Below are 26,688 nucleotides of genomic sequence, written 5' to 3'. Positions count from 1 at the left end.
TTAGAAACTCTTACTTAACCCTTTGACAAAATGGGAGAAGTCAGTTAAAGTACCAATAGCTTTTGATAAGGAGCCTTCTTGCTATGATAGCCAGGAAGATTTTGTGGGAACAAGGCCAAAGAATACACAGCACAGTTTAACCTCAGGACAACCACATCAAACTCAGAGGCATATAAAGCAGTCAAGTCCAGATTGAAAAGAAATGTACTTTGGACATTTTTTTTTTTCATGGATTAAGAGAGTTTGCTTTTATTGTTTGGAAGGCAAAAAAAAAAAAAAAAATAGGACATGCCAGTAGGAAAGACTTATTGGTTGCTCTTGAGATTTTTTTTTTTTTAAATTCTGCTGCTTTTCAATTTTACTATTGTTTAAATTATATTTCTTAAAAATTTTTCCATCATTGCTGGTAGAACTTAGAGCTTCCAGAAACAGAACTTTAATAGTCCTTTTCTTAGTCACATGCCTTTTATTTCCTTTCTTATGAAAGAAAGGAAACTTGGAGAATAAGGATGCTTTAGAAAACAGCCCTCCTGCATGGTGAGAGCAAGAATTGTCTTTCAGATCTTTTCCAATTTTGCATTTTGGCTTTGGCCTAATTCAGTTTTATGGTTTCTCTCATTTCAAATTGCTATGTAAGACTCAAATGTGGAATCTAATGTACAAAATAAACTGCTGGAAAAATAGATCCTGAGACATAGGAGCATAGAACAGACTGTAGAACCTCAGAGGGGTAAGGCAGGGGTGGGAAAAGATCAAAGAACTTGTATGCATGTATGCATAACCCATGGATACAGATAATAGGGGTGTGAAGGCCTGGGGTGGGGGGTGGGGGCAGGCTAGTAGGGGTCAATGGGGGGAAAAGGGGAGACATATGGAATGCTTTCAGTAATAAAGATTTAATTTTAAAAGTTGCTATTTGATAGCTCAAATTTTTATTTTGCAAATAGTTGGAGATATCTTCTTGTTTTATTATTGCTGTCTATAATATTTATTGCTGTCTATACCTTCTCCCACATCAGCCCCAAATTACCATTTCATCAATGTCAGTCACATTATATATAAATGATGATGTGTTTTATTTTCTAGATGGAGACTTTTTTACTTACACAAGACATGAGCCTATTGGTGTGTGTGGCCAAATCATTCCCGTAAGTTGGTCTCCTATTTAATTTTCAATCTTAAAAAGAAAATGAGTTCTAATTGTATTTCATTTGGTAATGAGGCTTTCTCCAGCACAAATGGATGCTTAGATGTTTGCCAAATGTGTGACAAATGTAGTAACTGTTGAACTTGTATCTCCCTGTGACTGAATTCCTTGAAAATGAATTACATAATCCAGAAATCTATCTATATCCTGCATATCTCTTGAGTGTGTTTCAGTATTACAGCATCAACAAACTTGACCTTTTACTCAATGGTTTGTTTTTAAAATGCTGGGTATACTCTTTTTGAGACTCTGTTTTTAAAAAGCAGCATTATATACTCTCTTCAAATCCTGAGTGAATTTTTTAAGTTAAAATGGAAGAAACTATCGGAGCACTGTATGGAATATAGCCTCACTTTACATAAGAAGCTTTGATACTTCAAATTCCTGAGAAAGTAGTATTTCAAAGCAGAATTATGAACATTTTCTTTTAAGCCCCACAAATAGGAAACTATCTAATTAGATTGCATTTTAACTGTCATATTTTAAAAGGCCAAATAAAACAATGGTAAAATGCTCCAAAGTTCCTAGAGGAGGAAGTAGCAATGACTTATCTTCTGCTTCAATGAGATTGAAATGTATACGTATCAACATTTTGAGTGAAATTTCTTCTTAGTTCAAAAATTCCAATAAAATCCATAAAACAACACAATCTCAAATACAACTAATAGCTAATGATGAACCAGTCACTGTGTTAAGTATTTGGCCCACTTTCTCCATGAATCTCCAGGACAACTTTCTGAGATAGAGAAGACTTGTATCAACATGTATAGATGATGAACTCATGCTGAGAGAGCATGCAACTCATCTGAATTCACATGGCCGGTTGGTGGTTGAACTAAGATGTGAACCAAGCTCTCAGCCTTCAGACCCTAAACTGCTTTGTCTTGAACAAGATATTTGTCTTAGAAATAAATGCTACTAATTAATGTTATTGGGTAAATAGTTATAATAGATGATCTGCATACAGACAGAGGAATAATCACATTTTTAAACACTTACATATAACTTATAATATGTTTAGTAGTAATGCTTGATTTCCAAACCATGCATTGGTGTTTTGTTTTTTTCTCCTGGTAGAAAAAGCTCAGGATAACAGCACTTGATATGTTGTGGCCCCCTCTTGCTCCTCTTCTGTGTCCAGTTTCTTCCGACCTTCTTAGCATTTATGAGTTGCGTTCAGCAAATAATTTAGTCAGAATACTCCTGATGATTAAACAAACCTACTACAATTATTATTTAACATCTACAGGAAGTGTATAATGTAGAAGTCAGATTAGTGAGTGTGACTTTCAGCAATTCAAAGACTCTATTGTTTCCTATTGCCTTCTAGTGGAATTTCCCGTTGGTTATGTTCATTTGGAAAATAGGGCCTGCCCTCAGCTGTGGAAACACAGTGGTTGTCAAACCGGCAGAGCAAACTCCTCTCACTGCTCTTCACGTGGCATCTTTAATAAAAGAGGTAAGTCTCCTAAATCAAAATATGCACAAGACTCAGGAGTCCTGCCTTACAATAGGAAGACCTCATTTGCTGCTACTGTAAACTGCATTACTTGCCAATGGCTCCTGTCCAGTGCAGACACATTTAGCATGGCCGCCAGCTGGGAGCTCCGCGGGCAGTCAACCAAAATGAACCTCTGCCCAAAGGGAGACAGGGGGCCAGACTCAGAGGCTTCATGTCAAGCAGTCGCCTCATGCTCACTTTTTTGTTTCTTATCCCAACTCTCATGAAGGGAAATTCATATTAAAATTGATACAATTTTCATTAAAATGTTGAAATTCACATTGGTTTTTAACTGCCATTAATGGTCTGGAGTTTCTGCAAATTGTCTAAATAGTTCATCCGCAGGTTGGAGGCCTCTGTGCCAAAATGCTTGAGCCACATTATTTTTAAACACATCTATTCACTAGGGGATCTGTTGACATTCTCTTTTCTATTGTGGCTTCCTCTAAATGTACCTTCTTGAACACTAGAAACATAAATTTAGGAATACTGAACCCATATTTTAAAAAGACTCTTCACTTCAAATTTTAAAAAGTGAAAAGAGAAAGCAGATGAAGGGTTGAGGAACTCAGTGAAAATAAGGTGAAGGGATTAAGAAATACAGATTAGTAATTGAAAAACAGTTTCAGGGATGTACAGCACAGCATAGGGAATATAGTCAATAATATTGCAATAATTGTATGGTGCCATGGGTACTTGAAATACCAGGGGATCACTTTGTAATGTATATGATTACCTAATCATTATGCTGTACACTTGAAACTAATACAAAATAATATTGAATGTAAACTTAATTGAAAAATAAAATTTAAAGCAAATGAGGCATTGTGATATATATAACACAAAATTTTAATGTGCCCATGTCAGTTGCAACACTGTTTTCTACCTGGTAATTATTTAACTAGGAATAAAATCAATCTGTGAACCTTAACCATGAGTGGATGATAGTTCTTATCTAACATTGTACTGATCACATAATGCCAATGGGAATTTGTAACCCAGTTGTTATGCCCTGAACAATCAACAGGTAGAAACTAAAATGTGGGATCCCTTTAGCTTCTTATTTTTGCTTTCCTTCTATGTGAGTAATTTACCAGACACTTCTATACAGACTATCCTTTTGTATTGCTCTTATGCAATTTGAGACAGCCATCATTGGAGCAATGATCTATAAAAGTCAACCATGGACTTACCCTGAGAAGAAATGTTCCCTCAACAATGCAACCAACCCTTGAGGTTATTTTAGTGGGCTAACAAATGAAATAATAATAGTGAAACCACTTAAGTGAATCTTGTTTGATATGGAAGCTCATAAAGTTAACACAGAGTGGCAGCTTCGATCCCATGTTCTTCTCATTTCTGTCATAACTGTTTTACTTTGCACCTTTCAGGCAGGGTTTCCTCCTGGAGTTGTGAATATTGTCCCCGGGTATGGGCCGACTGCAGGGGCTGCCATTTCTTCTCACATGGATGTAGACAAAGTGGCCTTCACTGGATCTACAGAGGTAACATCATTTCCTTAGGCCAGTCGTTAAGAAGGTCTGCATCTCCAGCTGTCAGAAGTGTGTTTTATGTAACTGTTTTTAAGCCGACATTTCCTTAAAACAAAAGTTCTTTTTTAATGATTTGTTCCTTATTCTAACCTTCAAGCATGTTTATAGAACATAAGCAGATGTGGTTGAGATGAAACGAAATACCTATTACCAACTCAGAAGGACTGGAGTGAGCTGTTTTCAGTGGGCTCATTCCTCTCCCTGATGAGAAATATGACCAGTTAGACCTTGGCGTATGGTTAGGTCCAGTTTATGATAGAAAATATAAATCAGGCTACAATGATTTGTATGAAAAAATGTAATTTTACCCTGTAGATTATAAAACTTAAACAGCAGAGTCTCCCCCTTAGCTCCTTATTTGGGGCTCTCTGTCCCATGAACATTTTGAAAGGCCAGCAGCTCAGCTTCCCTGGATGTTGTTACGGGCCCAGCCTAACTTTTCTGCCTCTCTGGCTCCAGGTGGGCCTTCTAGAAGGTTAAAGAACAGGGCCCCAGCCATATAAATGTAAAATGCTAAAAAAGCCTGCCTTCATGAGAGCAGGGTAAGCCTCCTCTTTTGTAACGCTCCATTTCAGGTTGGCAAAATGATCAAAGAAGCTGCAGGGAAAAGCAATCTGAAGAGGGTGACCCTGGAGCTTGGCGGAAAGAGCCCTTGCATTGTGTTTGCTGACGCAGACAGTGAGTAGAAGCCACTTGTTACCTTTTCACTCTTCATCCTTTCTGGTGTCTGGTAATGTCATCCAGTGAACTTGAAATTTACAAAGGGGTTTGCTTCTAACGTCAAAGTGTAAGGCCTTAATCAGAGTCCAGAATTACTCTTGAAAAATCTCTTAACTTGTCCTAACGTGATAACTCTAGGTAAGTCTAACAGAGACCCTCTTTCTTTCTGGTTGGGAATAGTTTACGATTCTCCCAGCTGAACTCTAGATGAACTAACGGTTTTACATTTCGGAGCCACAATATGTTTTTTTAAATTCCATACCTTTAAATATTAGCATCACATTAAAAAGAGTGAGATACCCTCAGAGATATTGGACTAAGGCCAACAACCACATTTATTCGGATTCTACTATTTGTTGTTGTCATTTCAGAATCAGAAAGGATTAGAAAGGTTAATTTGTCACCTGGCTGATAAGAGGTGGAGTATATTGAATCAATATATGACTACATGACTCATGATTTTTCTGTAACACCGTATTGCCTTTAAGAAAGGTGTATAAAAATGTATCACCTTTAGAAAATATCTCTTCTTTAACATGAATGTCTTCTTTGCAGTGGACAATGCTGTTGAATTTGCACACCGTGGGTTATTCTACCACCAGGGCCAATGTTGTATAGCTGCATCCCGGCTTTTTGTGGAAGAATCAATTTATGATGAGTTTGTTCGAAGGAGTGTTGAGCGGGCTAAAAAGTATGTTCTTGGAAATCCTCTGACCCCAGGAGTCAATCAAGGCCCTCAGGTGAGTGTATAAATGAAGGAATAGCCTTTTCAGGGGGACAAGATAAAGTGTCCTCTTTAGGCCTAGTTTTATTGAATAGCATTACTTCCCAGATATGTATCTTCCTAGGTGACAATAGTATAACTGTGTGACTTAAAAAACAATTCATCTAACTCCCAACAATGTTTACATCTAAGAGTTTAACAGTCATGTTGGGAATTAAAGATGTGAGGGAAAATAACAAATGATATAAATTTCTTGTTTTCTTCCATCTGCACGCCTCTTGATTTCTATATACAGTTTCCTGTCCACTTGGAATTTCTTAAACAATTATATCACTTAGTTCTTCCTCAGAATCAATCCTTTGTCTCAGCTTCCATCCCACAGAGAGAGGCACCCAGCACATTTTCTAAATTCTCTCCAATGCTTTCAGCTGCTCTAATGGTGACACCAATGTCCTAAAAGGTCTTGAGTTCCTGGGTTTGTAGCAAACTTCTCATCTTAGTAGTTAAAAGCCAGTCACTCCTCTAGGGTTCCCCTTTTCTTCTGTCTTCCTAGAACCAGTACCAATAAGAGTGTCCCTTTCTTTACTCTTCCTCTTATCCAAAGGTGACTTTTCTCTCTTCCTTGCCCAGTTCTTTGTTGATTGTCTGTTACGGAAGCTCCTGGACCTTTGGTTCTAAACTTACTCCTGCCCTTTGGGATCTTAATCTAGAACAGAGAATTTCGCCCCCTGCCCACCTAAGAGACAACTGGTATTGTTTGAGATATTTTCAGTTGTCACAACTAGAGGCAAGGAGTGGTTCTACTGTCATCTACTGGGTAGAAGCCAGAGATGTTACTTAACATCTTACAATGCACAGGAGAGCCCCACATCACAGACTTTTCTGGCCCAAATGTCAGTAGGGCCACTGTTGAGAAATCCTGCTCTGGAGACTACACATTAAGCTCAGAGGCTCTATTCTTTCACAGTATTCATATATACTGTTTCACACTGTTGATTTGGGGAGGAAAACACTGTTATTGACTTACTAAGCCAAAGATAAATTTGATTAACCCCAACTTATCAGCAAAACCCTGGGACAGGTACCTGGCAATGCCAAAAGAAGCAGATTATGCTACCCAACCTCATAAAGTTTATAGCTGAGATACATTAAAAGGCTGTCTTGCAGTTTCCTATTCATGCAAGATATCCTAGTAGGAAAATATTAGTTATGCAATGCCAAATATTCAGACACATAAAAGCTCGAAAATAACTGGCAAATAAGGTAATAAGTAGCTTAGTATTATCCCTTTATACTTTGTATTTATTTTGGAGTCACATTTTGCCATAACATAGTGCTGGTTGTCTGACCATATTGTCAGTAACAATACATTAAAATATAAATTCCTGTATTTTTAGAAGTTAGTGACCATATTAGTTTTCTAACAAATAATTCTTTAGCCTCTATATGCCAGTGCATAAGTAGGGATTGAATTGTCACCAAAGCTACATCATGAGATTTTAAAAAAATAATTTTTGGAGGCATAGTCAGATCAATGTATTGGAATAGGCCAGAGAAGCTTTGTATGAAAGTGCATGGATCTTTGACTATTTATTAACAGAATATCTTGGCCAGGCACAGATACCTAACCTGACCTCTTAGCCTGGTTGTATTAAATATTATATAGTAATTTAAATATTACCTCTTATTAAACCAATACTACAGCTTCATTTATCTGATGGAAATGAAGAAACATTTTGTTTTTGGAATATTCAATTAAATATTGTGCACTGAGGAACACTGAGCAACATTGTACAGAATGTTGTGCCAATCTTAGAACATGGTTTCCACTTTCAAATAGCATTTAATCTAATTGGCTATGGTTGCTGGGTTGTGTGCAGTTAGAACTTTATAAAACCTTTTATTGGGCCTTGGAAGATGGAGGAGATTTCAGAATCAAGAAAATAAAGAACATTTTTTTTTTAAGTAGTGAGAAAAGACAAGTTAGCCTGATAACTCACCTTAACTCCTTGATCTCCGAAGATTTCCCTTTAAAACTTCACCTCAGCCACACCTGAGACAAAACAGTCTTCACTAGTGGTTTGGAGTCTAGGAGTCACCCAACCCTTCAATGTCCCAACATAGGAATTGAGGCAACAGGTGGCACCAATTCTAGTGCGTGAAGGGGAGGTATTCCCAGACAAAACTCTGCACTCATTTTTCTGCTATTAAAAATATTATTTAACAAACCATTAAAGTTCTGTGATTTTTGTTCCATGTTTAGATGTGGCCCATTTAATGAAGTGGGAATGACAACAATCAGAATCGGCCAGAAATTAAAACCAGACTTACATTTACCCCAGGGGACCTGAACTGGGAAGGATGTCCAGGCTGTGGTCAGCATAGACCCAGCCATGAGGAATGAGAACCAGACAGAGGTCCAGGAGTCCTCCTAAAGTCCCGTAGCATCTTCTTTCCAACTGCTATCTCTAATTCAACCCAGTAACAAAGTTCTTTTTTCCTACTATCACTCTTTTTATTTCAGTTAGGACTATAGTTTCCAGTGTGCTTGATTATTAACAGGCATTTCTTCGTGTGGAAAAAAAAAATGAGTCGTGTGCTTGCAGTGCCAATAGGCTTTTCTCATACAACTGTAAAAAAAAAAAATACTAAATACAAATCTCTATCTTCAAGGTACATGGAAATAGCATCAAAAATGTCTTCAAAAGTCAGATGAAAATAAAATACACCCAGGGAATGAATCTGAGCCTCTGTCCACTGTGTTGATTGTCTGACTTAACAATAGCATTCTGAAGCCCTCCGTAACAGGCCACACAATATATTTTCTTTACAAGTTGCTAAGTTTCTTTTCCTTTTCATGTGGTATTTTTCAAACAGATTGATAAGGAACAATATGAAAAAATACTTGACCTCATCGAGAGTGGGAAGAAAGAAGGGGCCAAGCTGGAATGCGGTGGAGGCCCCTGGGGGAATAAAGGCTACTTTATCCAGCCCACGGTTTTCTCTAATGTTACAGATGAGATGCGCATTGCCAAAGAGGAGGTAAATGGTTTCATTCTGCTCTGTTCCCTCTATTGCCACATTTTGTCTGCGTGTGTGTACACAGGGTCCCTTGAAAATTCTCTCTCTGAACATCTTTCTCAGTGAATGTTACTTTTTATTTCTGTTATTGATAAAGGTTTAAAGTTGTGATCAAGAGTAAAAACAGTGAGGAATTCATTGGGCAGGCCAACAATATTGAGCCAAATACAGATCAGAATGCTGAAAAATTTCTAGGTGCTCCCTTCACAGACTTAAAGTAATAGAAAAGAAAACTGTCTCTTTAATGTTGCTTTTTCTCCTTTGGAAAGAAATTATTTGAAAAGGATAAAATTATATGCAGTTTTTTACTTGAGCTTTTTATTTTGAGATAATTTTAGATTTAGTTGCTGTAGTAAGGAGGAATACAGAAAAATCCATGTACTCTTTATCCAGTTTCCTTCAATGGTTAACATCTTGCAAAACGATAGTATCACAGCAAGTATGTTGACATTGAAACAGTCAAGACACAGAACCACATTTCATCACCACATGACACCTTCATGCTTCCATTTAATAGCCTAATCCATGTCCCTTCTACCCAACCTTGGCTTTCCCTTAACCACAAATCTATTCCCTAGTTCTGTAATTTTGTCATTACAAGAATGTTAAACAAGTGAAATCATACTTCATGTAACATTTTGGGATTCACTTTTTTTCACTCAACACAATTCTCTCTATATAGGTTCATCTAGGTTGTTGCATGTAAGAATAGTCTTTCCTTTTTATTGCGGAGTAGTAGTCCATAGTATGATGTACCACAGTTTAACCATTCACCCATTGAAGAACTTTTGGGTTGTTTCCAATTTGGGACTTCTATGGATAATGCTGCTACAAACATTGGTGTATAGGTTTTTGTGTGAACTAAGTCTTCATTTCTCTGGTATAAATGCCCAGGAGGACAATAGCTAAGTCATATGATAAATGCAGTTTTTTTAAGAAACTTCCAAACTGTTTTCCAGAGTGGCTGATAGATTTCACATTCCCATTAGCCATATATGAGTGGTCCAAATTCTCTGTATTTTTTTCATATTCTGTTCATTCAATAAATGTTTATTTCAAGTTTATGAAATGACAGAGAATCTATTTTCTTTCCCAAAATGTCATCAAATTAGGGGGAACCATTTCCGATCTGCAAATAAGAAATAGGAAAAACAAAAAAAACACAAATGCATATGGATAATCAAACAACTTTTTTCCTCCACATCAGTTCAGCCCTCCACTGAATTATAACTTGCATTTGCTGACTTCAAATATTTGTCTTATTAGATCTGTCATTCTTGCTCATCTTGGTTAACAGCAGATAGAACTAGGAAAAAAAACAACTTCAAGCATGTATTATGTTCCTACAATATTCATGGTAGAATAGCTTGTGTGTTACTTCAAAGTAAGAGCCTGGCCAGGCCGTGGTGCTCAGTGGTTGAGCGTTGACCTATGAACCAGGAGGTCACGGTTCAATTTCCAGTCAGGACATATGCCCAGTTGTGGACTAGATCCTTAATCCTGTAGGAGGCAGCCAATTAAAGATTCTCTTTCATCATTGATGTTTCTACCTCTCCCTCTCCCTTCCTCTCTGAAATCAATATATATAAAAGTAGGAGCCTGGGGCCATATGCTGTGTTCAATTAAAATTATGTAAGATATTAACACATCTATTACAGTAGCTGGTTCACAGGCCAATATCATTAGATTTATAACCTTCAGATTTATACGCAGCCTCTACTGAATGATAGCTTCCCCCTCCTACCCTTAGAGCAATGATGAACATCAGAAAACCATCCTTTTATGATTTTTGCCTTCTCTAATTGACATTTCCGAGAAAATTCTGGTAACACTCAGAGGAGCCCTCTTTACTTTTAATATATGTGTATGGAACAATAATATAGGAGTTTACATTTTAAGAGAAACTCTAGTTGTTTTTCTCCTACCAGGAGGTAAGATACAGAGTGAGTTGAGTTTGGGCTGCACTAACTAGAGAGTTCAGCAAAAGTGAAAGTGTTCAGGCTAGAAGGAGCAAATTGTGAATTTGTTTCCTGTGCTGTGATTATAATCATTGTCAATGAATTCATGCTTTGGTTCGTATGGAGTGGATAAGGATTTAAGCTCTGGCAGTAATTAATCATTCTGTTTGGTATGTGAGTTAAGTAAGATTTGGCTGAATTGTAGAATCTGAACAAAAATTCATGTTTCACCTAACTTGATTGATTATGAAAATATCTAAGACCAATATAATAGTTATTTTAATTGATGGTAAACTGATATTTAAAACATTACTATCAATCATTGCCTATTCATGAATCCAGTAGAACAAACATTGCTTTCTTGGGCTTGTTGTTTATGTAGTTACTTGGAAGATGAGGAAAACTAGGGAGAAAATTTAAAACATTCCCAAATGGAAAAGCAACTCTGTAGTTAATGATTTCAAGCATAATCATTAATTTCTTGGAAGATTAATTCCAATTCTAGAAAACGAATAATGCCTTATTTGTATCCCATCTTGTTACAAAGAGATCTTTTTTAACACGTTTTAACCTAGCATTCCAGCAGCTATCATCTTGATTCTTACACATGAGACGAGAAGCAAAATCTTAATTTAGTATGATTTATAAGGCATAAAATTATATTATTTAAAATACTTAGTTTTAACCTATTACTTTGATTTATTTCATTCATTTCTTGTGGTGTAGATATTTGGACCAGTTCAGCAGATCATGAAGTTTAAATCTTTAGATGATGTGATCAAGAGAGCAAACAATACTTTCTATGGCTTATCAGCAGGAATCTTCACCAAAGACCTTGATAAAGCCATAACAGTCTCCTCTGCTCTGCAGGCCGGAACAGTGTGGTAAGTCAAACCTATAAACACTGGCTTTTCAATGATAACTATATTAATAGGTCACTTTTAACCTTTTCATTTGGAATCGCACAGCCTGCTGGAAAAACAGTTGTTACCAAAAACAAAACAAAACACACACACACCCTCTACTATTTTGGAAGGATATTTTCTTTAACTCCTTCCAGCCTCCTGAAATTGCTTGCCCCAAATATGTATGCTAGGCACTGCATTGCATTCCTTATATTCATTATTTTGTTTTACATTACAGCTGCTTATGAATGTTAAATTTACCAGTGAAAAAAATGAAAGCTTAGCAAGATTAAATAGTTGATCAAGATCACACAATAAATGATAGCTGAAATTCAGACCTATTTTCAAACTCTACAGCAGTGGTTCTCTACCTTGGCTGTGCATTAGACTCGTCTGAGGAACATTCAACATACAGACACTGATTTGTGGTGAGGATTGTGTGCATTAGACCTACCAATTATATCCCTCTCTGTGATTGAGTCTGGGCATAGCTCTTTTATTTAAGGAGTACTTTTCAAAGATTTCACATGATTCTCATGTGTAACCAGGATAGAGGACCACTACTCAAAAGCCTGATTCTTTCTATAATGACTAGTGACTAATGTAGAATTATCCCATGATACATTTATTAATAAAATTCATCATTGCTATTATGAGTAAATTATCTCCATTTACTAAAGACTTACACTATGTATCTAGCACCATGTAAAGTACAATTCTATACATCATCTTACACCTTGAAACAACCCTATTAAATGTAACCATGACCTTTTTATAGAGGGGAAAACATGCTTAGAGAAGCTAGATAACTTTCTCACTATTACTCAGGTTCTGAGGGGCAAAACCAGAGTTTGTGGGCATAGCACCTCCCATTATAACAAGAAGGAATCTTAAAAAGAATCAATTGGCAAGGCTGATCATTTTGAACTTACATTTTCTCTAACTCAGTATTCCTCAGTTCTCTGTTTACTAGCACTAACATAGTTTCATTTCCAATGCTTTTTTAAAAAGACCAAGTTTCAGGTTTTTGAAATCACACAATGTTATATGCCTGTCTGATTGGGAAGCTTATTATGACATCATTCTACACAGTGGCGTGGGAATCCCCAGTCAGAAATTTCTTTACTATTAAAACGGAGGTGACTAAATTCTTATTACTGTATATCTTAAAACACAATGATGTTCTGGCATTGTCCCAGAAATAGTCACTGCTTGGTGTTTTCCAGATAATTACTGAATTCCAGAGTTTTGGAGATTTTACCCATAATTTCAAATTAATGATTCAATTTTGCAGTTGAAAGAATAATTAAACGAAGCTGAGACAAGTTGTCTTTTGAAAATGTAAGTTTATTTAAAGAACTATCTTCCAGGAAGAGAGGCTGGATAAGAACTCTGAAAAATGGATAGCAAATGCTGTAACTGAAAAAATGTCTAAGTATTATCTCAGGATCAATTAATAACCAAACTCTTCCAAGCATAATACAATTTACCTAGAAGTCACACTATTGTTTACCTATCATAATGGCATAAAGAGAGGAAAAGTGTTTTAAAAGAACATTGTTCCTCCTTTAAGTAATATTGTTTTCCTCTTAAGTTTAATGAGAGTCATGTAGATAATTAAATTTTACTGTTCACTTTGACTGCCAGGAAATTCAAAGCTAAACAATTTGCTCATGTCCTGCATAACTACATTCCCACTTTTCCCCTTTTCTTGATCTTTTATCGTAATTTTTTCTTTAGTTCTAATCACTCATGTTTTTGTAATTATATTTGTTCAGAAACATGGCAAGGAGTAAACAGTTAATAATGAAATCCAACTCCTGCCAAAGCCTTAGTTTAAGCAGTTATTGAACCAATTAATGAAAAAAAGTGAACTGAGTAACATGATACATATTGTCATTGCAAAAGAAAATTGACTGTAGCCTGTTAAGCACATAACTCAGGAGAATTATAAAGCTTATTGAGTTTCAGCAGTAACCCAGCCAACAAACTCCAGTCTCTAGCAAGTCTTTGTCCTATGGCATACAAGCTATTCTATCTTTTATAATTCAAACTACAACTTCTGAGGAACATATGTCCTACCCAAATGGCTATCCACATGCTGAGTTGTACCCTTGTATATGTTTCTAGGCTGTATATATACATATACCAGTGATTTTCAACCAGTGTGCCACAAGAATTTTTAAAACATGCAATACCTTACTATTTAGTCTGGGGCACTTACCTCTTTTCCCTTAGATTGTCAAAAAAACAAAAACAAACCAAAAAAAAAAGCCAACACAACAACCATCCAGTGTGAGTGAATTATACCTATTTGTTTTGGTGTACCATAGAATTTTAATAATTTATGTATGCCTTGAGATGAAAATTGCTGACTTATACTTATTGCAATGAATATATTATATTGAAATCAATGGAATTCTTAAAGAACTCACTGAATTTCTAAAATTCCAGATTTAGGGGTTATTTCATTGGTTCATTATGATCTATAATATACTTTTTTCTTTCTCTCCAGGGTGAATTGCTATAGCATGGTGTCTGCCCAGTGTCCCTTTGGTGGATTCAAGATGTCTGGAAATGGACGAGAACTGTAAGCATAACCTTCTATTAAGATACTTATCTTGATAAAAATAGTTGTCACTCCCAGGGAATTAATCCATAGACTACTACTTAAATTAAAACTTGACTCTGTTCTTTCCTGGAGATTCATACTGCCAAATAGCTTTTTAAATGCTGGGTTTACCCAGTAAGTACAAAAAAGGTAATGGCAGAAGGGAAATATAACTTAGTAAACTCCTACTATTCATAGGGGACCTAACTTTGGTTATTGAAAACATTCCCACAAAGAAGCTGGAAACTACAAATTGGTGATTGTAAGAAGTGTGCAAATATAAGAATACTGTAATTATTTGAAAATACCTCTTAAGTAGATTGGGTGCCTTTATCTAAAAAAATTTTCAGCCCAGCCGGTGTGGCCCAGTGGTTGAACGTCAACCCATGCACCAAGAGGTCACAGGTTCGATTCCTGGTCAGGACACGTGCCTGGATTGCAGGCTCGATCCTCAGTAGATCGATGTTTCTATCTCTCCCTCACCTTTCTTCTCCCTCTAAAAATGTGTTTTTAAAAATTTTTTTCAATATTGAACTATTACTGATGTAGACTCCAAAATTTTAAATTACCTGAATGAGTTTTTCTTGGTACTAAAATCTAAATTGAAAATAAAATTTGACTAAGGATTTTGTTCTTTTCTTAATCCTCACCCAAGGCGTAAGGATATTTTACTCATTGGATTTTGTGTTTTAAATAAAGAGTAGGAGGGAGAGAAAGGAGAAACATGGATGTGAGAGAGACATATTGGTTGGTTGCCTCCCACACTCACTTTATGTAGGGCCAGGAATCGAACCAGTGACCCTACAGTGTGCAGGCTGATGCTCTCTAACCACTGAGCAACACCAGCCAGGGCAAAGGAAAACATGTTTTATAGTCATGATTAAACTGAGAATATATATAAAAATGCATTTAGAAACCTTCAATTGCTTTTTAAACAATATGTAGACAAGTATAGACTTTTTAAATGTACACATAGAAAATGGCAATATGTTTGCTTACTTTTGTTCAAGCAATTTAACCACTTCATTTTTTAAAATTTTTTTATATTTAGCAATAAATTTTAAAAAAGTCTTAAAGAAAAAAAGACATCATATACAAACCTTATGGAATCAAATATAGTAAAGCTGCCCATTTGATAATAACAAGTAAAAGTGAGTCTCAGTGTCTAAAGGTCATGAATGCATGTACTTTGTCATTTAAATAAGTCAGCAACATTACAAAGAACCAACAGTCTTTGGAGAGCTGGTGAAAGAAGGAAATGATAAAATTATTCACCTCCTTCTCAATGTACATTAATTAAGTACTTGTATGTATATAAGGACCAGGGAGTCCCAGAAACATGATACCATGTCCCATCCTTCATGTAATTGTGGTGGCAGGAGGAATGTGTAACAAGATATATAGTGCAAAATAGCCTACATATACTATGAAATGAATTGTAGTAGATTGGGAGTCCATACCTAATGGAGGTAAAGCAGTTAAAGTGCAGAGCACAGTATTATTGAAGGACAGAACATTGGGGCACTACCAGAGTATAACATTTCTGGCATCGAACAACTTTAATCTGTCTAAGGAGGACAGCATTTGTGGTGGGATAGGAGTGGGAGAAAATAGAAGGTCTGTGAGCTCTTTTACATGTTTAAGATTCTATGGTTGTAACTAGTAGAAATTCAGTAAAAACTTAAGGATAGTTGATAGAATAAGAGATCTCAGAAAAGAAAGATAGGACTTGATCTAGGGCAGTGGTCGGCAAACCACGGCTCGCGAGCCACATGAGGCTCTTTGGCCCCTTGAGTGTGGCTCTTCCACAAAATACCACGTGCGGGCGCACATGTACAGTGCGATTGAAACTTCATGGCCCATGCACAGAAGTCGGTTTTCAGCCTGGGCTGTAAGTCTATTTTGAAGAAGTGGCGTTAGAACACTCAAGGGGCCAAAGAGCCGCATGTGGCTCACGAGCCGCGGTTTGCCGACCACTGATCTAGGGGATGAAACAAGTGTAGGAACTCAGTAAGTGGCGAAGAGGCAGTTCCGAACAGAATGTTACATGTGGCATGTTGAGGGGCTAGTGTTGGTTGGCTGCTGGGGATTTACGGAGTTGGGAAGTATGAGTCCAGAGTAAAATAGGACATGGATTAGGAAGTTTTGAATTCAAGAGAATTTGATTCCATCTTATTAGTGGGGCAGTGAAAAGCCATGAACAACTTTAGAATGTTGTTGAGGAGGTAGAGAGTGGCAAAAGATCAACCCGTAAAAAAGTGCATGGCATAGTAAAGGAAACATAATTGTAGATTAACCAACTTACATTTGAATTCTGACGCCACTGTTTGCCAGCCTTGCAGCCTGCTCCAAGTTGTACAAGTTTTGAGCCTCTGTTTTCTCCCATTTAATATGGAGATGTGGACATTCCTGTTAAGATGAGTGTGAGAGTAAAATGACCTACTGCCCTACTGCATGTTCATGCACTCGCACTGATATTCTCACAAAGTGGGGACTCAGCAAATGCAGCCTGCCTTTCCGACCTCTTTTTCTTTATAATACCCATTATTAGAGAGTCTCTTGGCAAAACTAATTACTTTGTACAAAAAGCTGTAACAAAGGTTAGATTATTCTGAAGGACAAGTCAATTTTAATACAATTTGGTCAAGGCATAAGGAAATCGAGAAAGAAAGGGATGAAAAGACAGGAACCCTCAGTAATTTCTTAAAAATCTGGCATAGATAATGTTCATTTTTAAAATACAAATGAAAAAGTTTTATGGTAAATATTACTTCAAAAATTTTAGCTGAGGATGCTACCACTAATGTCCACCTGAAACCAAATTTGGCAACCTTAATAAACAAGCCATTTTCTACAAGATGATCAAAGAAAATTATTGAAGCGATCACTTCAAACAACTCCTAAGAGTCCAATTATAATTTATCTTCAGTGATTGAAAGGCAGAATTCATCAAGTGGGAACAGAGTCCTTAAAGGCCTAAAACTAGTGGTATGTAGACTCCAATGTGGGGTGATGCTGAGTGCCCGAACCTTTATTGGACTCCAGATCGTGGTGCTGGCACTGGAATTCATTAAATGGCAGAAATTCCCCTCTTTGTGTAATTGCATTCATTGATACTTAAGTTAAGCTAAGTTGAGACTTAACTGCCATTTCAAATTTCATTGGCTCTGAGCACCTCACAAGAGATGTCTTTCCTCCTGTCCCTTTTGGAAAAGGGGAGCATGAAAATTTTATAAACTACTGAGCTTACAGAGAGAGCTCACATGAATTTTGTTTTGCTTGATTATATTTGCTAAGTCAGCTCAGCAAACATTTCCTCCTTACTTGATTAGTATCTGGCTCATTTCTCAGTCCAGAGGGAAAAACAGATGCAGCTTGTGACTATATGGGGATCACCTGAAAGTCTATTGGAAATGCAGAGTCTCAGGCCTCTCCAGACCTACTGACACAGACCAGCATTCAGTCAGGTCCCCGGTTATCGGTATATTGAAGCCTTCAGAAGCACAGAACTAGTCACCCACTAAAGAGATGTTTTTGTGTTATATATAGACATAGTATATGCATAGATATATTAAGGAGCAGGAGTTACTTCAACCTGAGTATGACAATAATCACAATACTGTCCTGACAGTTTCGAGTGTCCTGTATTTCCATTGTATTTCCAAAATACAATGGAAAGTCTATTGGCAAAAATCATGGATTAATTTCTCTAACTTTGTGTGATAAAATGCTATCCTTTAATGGGTTTCAGACAACTGAGGCTAAACCCTTTAATTACTTTGAAGAGCATGCTCACTGAAGCTTTTAGAAGGCATTTTCTGAAGCTTAATGGCCCAAGAAAATAATCAGTGTAAGAGGATTAGGTTACCCAGGAGAAAAAGATGCCTTCTACATACCTGCCTACATCGCTAGAAGGGAGGGGTAGAAAAGGATCAAGATCTTTTTCCTCTGTACGCCTACATGTGCATTGTGATATGATTCTAAGAGTCACTTGTAGGTGCATGTAATTTAATGCTCTGATCAAAACAATACAGAGAATAACTTAGCCTAATCTTTTTTAGTCATCTATTTAACAAAGGACAAATCATAGTCAGTTTTGAAAACTGGTAGAAGGTCTTGATAAACCTGATAACATACCAGGTCCCAATTGATTGACTCAGGTTAATTCCTGATCATTTGGGTTGTACTTAAGAGTTAAAAAAAAAAAAAAAAATGGGAGGGGCTGGATGACTAGAAAAACCCAGCAACCATAAAAAGTCCAAAAGGCCTGAATTTAGGCCAATGAACCCTCTCCGCTTTGTAAAAACAAAATAGATAAACAAAAAAGAAAGAAAAACCTCTAACAATAGGTCAGATATTTTTTTTATTTTTACCTATTAATAATCAAAAGATATTATTAAAACTATAGCCAGAAAATACTTTGTTTCAAGCCCTCTCAATAGAGCATGTTAGAATGAAGATGGAATCATGATCATTTTTAACCCCCTCATCTGGGCCAATCACATGTGGTGAATAACTAAGCTAAGCTATACTTGAATTTAGTAATCTTTCTGTACTGTTCAAATGGATTATACAGGGTGAGGCAAAAGTAGGTTTACAGTTGTGAGTACATGAAACAGTTTATTCTAGTATTTTTTATTTCATTATTTTCCATATGAACTGTAAACCCACTTTTGTCCCACCCTGTATATTACTATTTCTCCTCTTGTACTGTGTCTTATTTATTTTAACCTAACCTAGGATTTTTGTGTGTGTGTGGTGAGCTCTTTTATGGATAAGTAGAACAATGTCAAAAATTGACAATTTCTGTGAAAATCAACCGAGTATACATGTTCATTGAAAATGCAAAAAAAAAAAAATTGTTTGAAAGTTTCCCCACAAGGAGATTTATGTAAGGCCACATATCTTACGGTTAGCTAGCTGCTATTTGAAATGCTTCTGTACACAGAAAATATCTTCCATTGTTCCTAGCCAGATAAGCAGGAACCAAATCATGGACTATGTTACATTTTGTAGTGCTGTGCTAAATTCTGTGGGTTTTCCCCCCGACTCTTTCTAGGGGAGAATATGGTCTCCATGAATACACAGAGGTTAAGACAGTCACAATGAAAATTTCTCAGAAGAACTCGTAAAGAAACTTCATGGAAAGAGAGAAGAATCCTCAATGGCTAAGCATCTCATGCTGTCACTAATATATTATGGTGGGTTTTAAATACAAAAATGTTGTTTTCTTGACTTTTTTTAAAAAAAAAAAAAACAAGCTAATCATATTAGCATTGATATGACACATAGAATACTTACGTGTAGCTTATCCTGAACCATTTGCCTCTGACATGTGACCTCCAAGTCCTGTCTGTAATAAAAAGGATGGATTTAGATGCAAGATATCTCTAGCTCCATCATAGTCATATGCTTTTCTTTGTAGCTACTTGTCCAGGATAATCAATGTATAGAAGAGGACCAGTTGTCACTTAGCTTCTTCCCATTAACAGCCCCTTGAAGTACTTAACGTGCCTGTTAACTGTAGGGTAGAGGTACTCTGTTCCCAGTAGTTGTGAAGTCCTTAGATTTTGTTGAAATTTTTCCAACAATGTCATGTCTTCTTCTCAAATGAAGTAATCCCTGAAATACTTAGCTGTAATCTAATCACAGAGCTTAATAAAAACAATCTTGCATGATTCTGGTTAAGTTTGAATTTTTTTAAATTGAAGTCTTGGTTATGGTGAATTATTCTCCCTGTCACTCTAAATCAGTGTAAATTTTAGCATAAAGATGCATTTAAAAATAAAAGTCTAATCTACTTAATCTCAAATGGATAAAGAAACATTTTCCAGAGGAATTGTTGAAATTAATAGCAAATATTTGCGATAGATGGTCCCAATCCTTCAGCAAGCATTTATTGAGTTCCTACAAAGTTATGCGATTAAAACACATAGAATTCTATGTTAGGTGTTATAGAAAACAGATGAATAGTGGATGGTCCATGATCTCAATTTAGTGGAGAACAAAAATACCATAAAATACCATAAAAAAGGAAGGGAGAGAGGGAGAGAGGGAAAGAGAGAAAGAGGGAGGGAGGAAGAGGAAAAAGAAAATGAATGGAGCTTATAATGGAAATGAGAATTCTAAGAACCATGAGAGTGCTGTAATGTGCCCAAGGGGTAGCAATGAGCTCTAACTGCAGGAATTGAGAATGGCCTTATGAAGAAAATTTGACTGGATATGAACCTTAATTGATCATTGATTTGTAGTGAAAAAGGGGGAAATAGGTCCCACAACATAGTCTCTCAAGACAGGTTCCATTGGAAAAATTTTTTTGAAAAATTCTATAAACATGTGTAATATTTTCCCCTCTTAGAGTTTCAAATGGAACATTGGCATATTCCAGGTTCTGAAAAGCCCTAAAGAACTAATACATTTTCCCCAAAATTTATTTAACCAGAGAACTTGCCTTCACCCTACCCTCATTTAACACCAATTAACACTAAGAAACCCATGCTGGAAGATGCTGTTCTATGCAACAAGTGTTGTGTGTGTTCTGAGGAGATATCTGGGGACCAAGGAGGAGCAGCAGAAATAACATCCTCTGTATAAAACTAACTGGACCATACTTACATATTTATTCTCTCATATAAAGAGCTTCTGCATATGCTCCCATGTAAGAAACAAAATAAGTTAATTTTTGGTGTATTGTTGTGCATATTCTAAAATATTCTTAGTTCAACAGCTTAAAACTCAAGCCTAGTAACCTTTAGGATAACATTATGTAAATAATTAAGTTTATCATTTTAACATTAATAGGTACTTCAGGGACACTATTACTTGGACATTATAATAGCTGCCTCAGTAGAGTGCACCAATGTGTGAATGAATAAAATTCATTAGCTTCTAGTCCTAAAGTAATTTCAACTCTGAATACAAAATTTCTCAAAATTGTGTGGACCTATAAGATTTGCAATCTTGACTATCTGTAAATTTTGGGACATAATTACCATTTTGAAAACTGGAGGAATCAGAGTCTTAGGGAGACCTGAACGATCTTCGGACATTGAGAGGGGAAAATATCCAAATACAGAGGATGGTTGTGTTTTCTGAAAACCAGACAGTGTCTACATTTTTAAAAGATCTGTTTAAAACCATGCATAAATTAATAGGCAGACAAGTTAATCACACCAGAACATTTTTTAAAATGTATAACAAAGAGGGCTGAACACAGAACAAGACAAAAGCCAGAAGCAAGTTTAAATATTTGAAAAGTTAACCTTCACTGTATAAATAAGACATTACAGGATTAAACAGAAAATATCTGTTTCATATTGGCTTATTCTGAGCCTGCAGACATTATTTGTATTCCTTTTTTCCCATTTATAAAGCCACACTAGCAATAATTATTAAAACCTTAAAAAAGATAAAAGGTATCTTATTAGTCCATGTGCTACAGAAAATACAAATATATATATTGTCCTCAATATCCACATGGTAAAAAGCATTTTTTATTTTCAGGAATATCAGACTGTCACTGAACTTGGAGTAATTGTTTATTAAGAGGCAATCAGCCCAGCCGTGTGGCTCAGTCAGTTGAGCAACAACCCATGAACCAGGAGGTCAGGGCACATGTCCAGGTTGCAGGCTCAATCCCCAGTGGGGGCGGTGCAGGAGTCAGTCAATCAATTATTCTCTCTCACATTGATGTTTCTCTCTCTCCCTCTCTTTTCCTCTCTCTGGAATCAATAAAAAATGTATTTTCTTTAAAAGAGGCTAATTCAGGACTTAGACATGGATTCTTAAATGTCCAATGTCCTTTCTCCCCTTCCTGTGTTTTAGGATACATGCTTCTAGATTTATTTTAAAACAGCCAAGGAGAAATAGGACACCAAAGAAATACAAAGGATTGCATGAAAATATTTTGAGCAACTATATGCCCACAAATTGAACAATCTGGACAAAATGAACAAATTTCTAGGAGCATATAATCTTCAAAAACTGAATCAGGAAGAATGAGAAAATCTGAATAGACAGATTACAACTAATGAAATCAAAGCAGTAATAAAAATATTCCCAATGAACAAAAGACCTAGATCACATGGCTCATAGGAGAATTTCACCAAAAATTCAAAGAACTAACACCTATCCTTCTAAAACTATTCAAAAAAATTCAAGAGGGAAGATTCCCAAGCTCATTTTATGAGACCAGCATTATCCTAATCCCAAAACCAGATAAAGACACTATAAAGAAAGAACATTATAGGCCAATATCCCTGATGAACATAGATGCTAAAATCCTCAATATAATATTACCAAACCAGATCCAGCAATATATTAAAAAGATCAGACAACATGATCAAGTGGGATTTATCCTGGGGATGCAAGGTTGGTAAAATATTTGCAATCAATAAATGTAATATACCACATGAACAAAATAAAGAATAAAAAATAATATGAGCATTCTCAATAGATACAGAAAAAGCATTTGATAAAATCTAGCACTCATTTATGATAAAAACTCTCAGCAATGTGGAAATAGAGGGAACATACTCAATATAATAAATGCCATATATGACAAACCCACAGCCAACATCATACTCAATGGACAAAAACTACAAGTGTTTCCCTTAAGATCAGGAACAAGACAGAGATTTCCTCTTTCACCACACTTCTTCACCATAGTACTGGAAGTCCTCGCCACAGGAATCAGGCAAGAAGAAAAAGTAAAAGGCATCCAAATTGGAGAGGAAGTAAAATTGTCATTGCTTGTAGATGACATGATACTGTATATAGAAAACCCTAAAGATTCTACCACAAAAAACAACAACAACAAAAAAAACTACTAGAACTGATAAATGAATTTGGCAATGTAGCAGGATATAAAATTAACACCCAGAAATCAATGACATTTCTCTACATCAATAATGAACTATCAGAAAGGGAAACTAAGAAAACAATCCCATTTACAATCGAATCAAAAAAATAAAATACTGTCCTGGCTGGTGTTGTTCAGCGATTAGAGCATCGGCACACCTAAGGGTCATGGGTTTGATTTTTGGTCAAAGGCACATACCTGAGTTGTGGGTTCAATCCCTGGCCACGATAAGGGTGCATGCAGGAGGCAACCAATCGATGTGATTCTTACATTAATATTTCCCTATCTATCTATCTATCTATCCTCATCCCTCCCTCCCTTACAGTCTCTCTAAAAAGCAGTGTGTGTGTGTGTGTGTGTGTGTGTGTGTGTGTGTGTGGTGTGGGGGGGGGGGGGGGCGCAATAGCCTCAGGTAAGGATTAACAACAACAAATAAATAAAATGAAATGAAATGCCTAGGAATTAAATTTAACCAGGGATTCAAAAGACCTGTACTCAGAAAATTATAAGACACTGAAGAAAGAAATTGAAGAAGATGAAAATATATGGAAGCATATACTGTGTTTATGAATAGGAAAAATTAACATTATTAAAATTAACAGTACCCAAAGCACTCTATAGAATCAATGCAATTCCTATCAAGATACCAGTGGCGCATTTCACAGAACTAGAATATGCAAAATCCTATCTAATAATAGACAAATATGCAAATTGACCATACCTCCGACACACCCACAAGCCACGCCCACCATCCAATCAGAGCGAGTATGCAAATTAACCCAAACCAAGATGGCTACAGCCACAGAGAGTAAGGTTTCCTAGGTAACAGAGGAAGCCAATCTTTCTGCCAGCCGTTGCAGGCCTAAGCCTCCACTCAAGCTACAAAGTTTCAATTATAGAAGGTAAACAAATTCAAACAAATGGCGGCAGAATGGAGCTTGAGAGAGCAGGCCAGGATTGCCGCCGGCAACAGGGGAAGCAAAGCTTTCCGAACACCCTGGCCGGGCCCACCCGCTTAAGGCAACAAAGTTTCAATTATAACCCCAAAACAAATGGCTTCAGGCCTCGGAGGGAGCCCCAGGCTTGGCTCTGCTCCAGGCTACAAAGTTTCAATTGTAGAAGGAAAATAAATTCCAGATACCAGGGCCTCCACTTGCGTTGCCAGGGGGTGTGGCTGCCACCTGCAAACCACCACAGGCCCCTCACTCAGGCCGACCCACGCCCCAAGGGAACCCCACCCTGATCAGGGACACCCTTCAGGGCAAACCAGCTGGCCCCCACCCCTGTACCAGGCCTCTATCCTATCTAATAAAAGAGTACTATGCAGATTGATCATCACTGCAACACACAATATAGCTGCCCCCATGTGGTCAAAGATCCTGCCCCCATGTGGACACAAGATGGCCACCACAAGATGGCCAGCAGGAGAGGGCAGTTGGGAGGCACCCGGCCTGCAAGGGAGGGCAGTTGAGAAGGACCAGGCCTGCAAGGGAGGGCAGTTGGAGGTGATCAACCCTGCAGGAGAGGGCAGTTAGGGGTAACCAGGCCGGCAAAGGAGGGAAGTTGGGGGCAAACAGGCTGGCAGCCGAGTGGTTAGGGGGTGATCAGGCTGGCAGGCAGAAGCAGGTTAGGGGCAATCAGGAAGGCAGGCAGGCAAGCAGTTGGGAGCCAGCAGTCCTGGATTGTGAGAGGGATGTCCGACTGCCCGACCCACCGGGATTGGGCCTAAACGGGCAGTCGGACATCCCTCGAGGGGTCCCAGATTGGCAAGGGTACAGGCTGGGCTGAGGGACAACACCCCTCCGTGCATGAATTTCATGCACCGGGCCTCTAGTATTTATATAAAACCACAAAAGACCCAAAATAGCCACAGCAATCTTAAGAAACAAGAACAAAGTTGGAGAAATGACATTACCTGATTTCAAATTATACTACAAGGCCACAGTCATCAAAACAGCATGGTACTAGCCTAAAAACACGCATAGAGATCAATGGAAGAGAATGGAGAGACCAGAAATAAACCAACAACTTTATGGTCAATTAATATTTGACAAAGGAGGCAAGAGCATACAATGGGGTAAAGATAGTTGATTCAATAAATGGTGTTGGGAATGTTGAACAGATATGTGCAAAAAAAAAAGAAATGAAACCAGATGTTAGACTTGACACCATAAAAATCCTAGAGGAAAAATCCTAGAGGAAAACATAGGCAGTAAAATCTCAACATTTCTAGTAGTGCTATTTTCTCTGCTATATCTCCTCGAGCAAGGGAAACAAGAGAAAAAAATAAACAAATGGGACTACATTAAAGTAAGAAGTTTTTGCACAGCAAGGAAACCATCCACAAAATGAAACAACAACCCACTAAATGGGAGAACATACTCACCAATGATACATCTGATAAGGTGTTAATATCCAAAATTAAGAACTATGTACAGATGTGCATTATTGAATTGTACACCTTAAATCTATAAAATTTTATTAACCAATGTCACCCCAATAAATTCAATGAAAAATAATTTTTTTTTTCAAAAATTAAGGAGAAATGGATATGATAGCTAAATTCTGTGCACACCAAAATTCAGGGACTGCCAGAAGGGCATGGAAGCTTACTCTTGTGACATGCTGGGACTGTGCTATTCAGGAAGATGTCATCCTGAATGAAGGCACAAATGTGGGCGATTAGCTCCCTCATCACTCTGACATTCGGTAGAGATGGCATTTCTCTCTCTCTGAAGACAAAGCTACAGAATTCTTGGTGGAGACTGAAGATTGCTCTAGATCATGTCTATAAACTGGCCCTTAAATTCCAGATAGTTGTTTATCCCAGGGAAAAATAGCCACATCCATAAATGTTAGGATAATTCCAAAATCTCTGGAAAGTCAACTTCATTGCCCAGTAAAATATCTATGCCAAAGTTAGAGTAATGTTTTCTGCACATTTACTTTAGTGCCAAGTGGTGATTAGTTTCATAAGCATTTCGTTTTTTAAAGAAATGAACATCTGAGGTTTTTAGAAATGTTCAGAGAAACCATGCTATTCTATGAACATAGTGCTATCCTGCAGTGATTCCTAGAGAATTTTAGGATTTCAGTTTGTTGGTTTTTTGTCAAGTCCATGTTTAAATGTTCCTCATGCCTAGAAAAATATGCTAAATATGAAAATACACAGTTTATTTAGTTTGTTAACTGATTAAAAAAAACTTTTTATTTTAAAATAATTTAAAAAATTTGGAGCTGCTCTAGCAATGCAAAGAACCCCCCCATATCTTTTATTCACTAATTTCTAACATTTTCCCATATTGACTTTATCCCTCCCATTCTTTATATTGATTTTTTTTTCTTGAGACAAACTTTTGAGAATAACTGTTGGACTTCATGTATCTTTACCCCGAAACACTTCTATATCTTTTTATAGGAACAAGATAATATTTTCACAAAACAACAGTATGATTATCTAATTGAAGAACTTTAACATTGACAAAATACTGATATCTAATACACAATCCACATATAGTTTTCTCTAATTGTCCCACTAATGTCCTTTATGCCATTTCCCCCCATTATC

General features: G+C 36.9%; 1 protein-coding gene and 1 non-coding gene across 2 annotated transcripts in view; both read left to right on the top strand.

The window, feature by feature from the left end:
* The window catches only part of ALDH1A1 (aldehyde dehydrogenase 1 family member A1), a 65,129-nt gene extending 45,191 nt beyond the window's left edge, over positions 1 to 19,938 (top strand). The window contains exons 6-14 of the mRNA XM_008142074.3: positions 1,087 to 1,148; positions 2,538 to 2,666; positions 4,100 to 4,213; positions 4,837 to 4,939; positions 5,537 to 5,721; positions 8,583 to 8,747; positions 11,471 to 11,628; positions 14,165 to 14,239; positions 19,320 to 19,938. Coding sequence (XP_008140296.1) covers positions 1,087 to 1,148; positions 2,538 to 2,666; positions 4,100 to 4,213; positions 4,837 to 4,939; positions 5,537 to 5,721; positions 8,583 to 8,747; positions 11,471 to 11,628; positions 14,165 to 14,239; positions 19,320 to 19,392 — 1,064 coding nt within the window. The 3' untranslated portion in view covers positions 19,393 to 19,938. The remainder of the gene's footprint in view (positions 1 to 1,086; positions 1,149 to 2,537; positions 2,667 to 4,099; positions 4,214 to 4,836; positions 4,940 to 5,536; positions 5,722 to 8,582; positions 8,748 to 11,470; positions 11,629 to 14,164; positions 14,240 to 19,319) is intronic.
* MIR9252 (microRNA mir-9252) lies at positions 18,840 to 18,942 on the top strand. The gene is given in 1 exon segment (NR_130554.2): positions 18,840 to 18,942. It is a non-coding gene; the product is annotated as a microRNA mir-9252 (primary transcript).
* Positions 19,939 to 26,688: the final 6,750 nt, after the last annotated feature.

The sequence above is a fragment of the Eptesicus fuscus genome, chromosome 15, assembly GCF_027574615.1.
Source record: "Eptesicus fuscus isolate TK198812 chromosome 15, DD_ASM_mEF_20220401, whole genome shotgun sequence".
Classification (NCBI taxonomy): domain Eukaryota; kingdom Metazoa; phylum Chordata; class Mammalia; order Chiroptera; family Vespertilionidae; genus Eptesicus; species Eptesicus fuscus.
The sequence above is the reverse complement of the archived record's forward strand: the minus strand, read 5'-3'. Positions and strand labels throughout refer to the sequence as shown.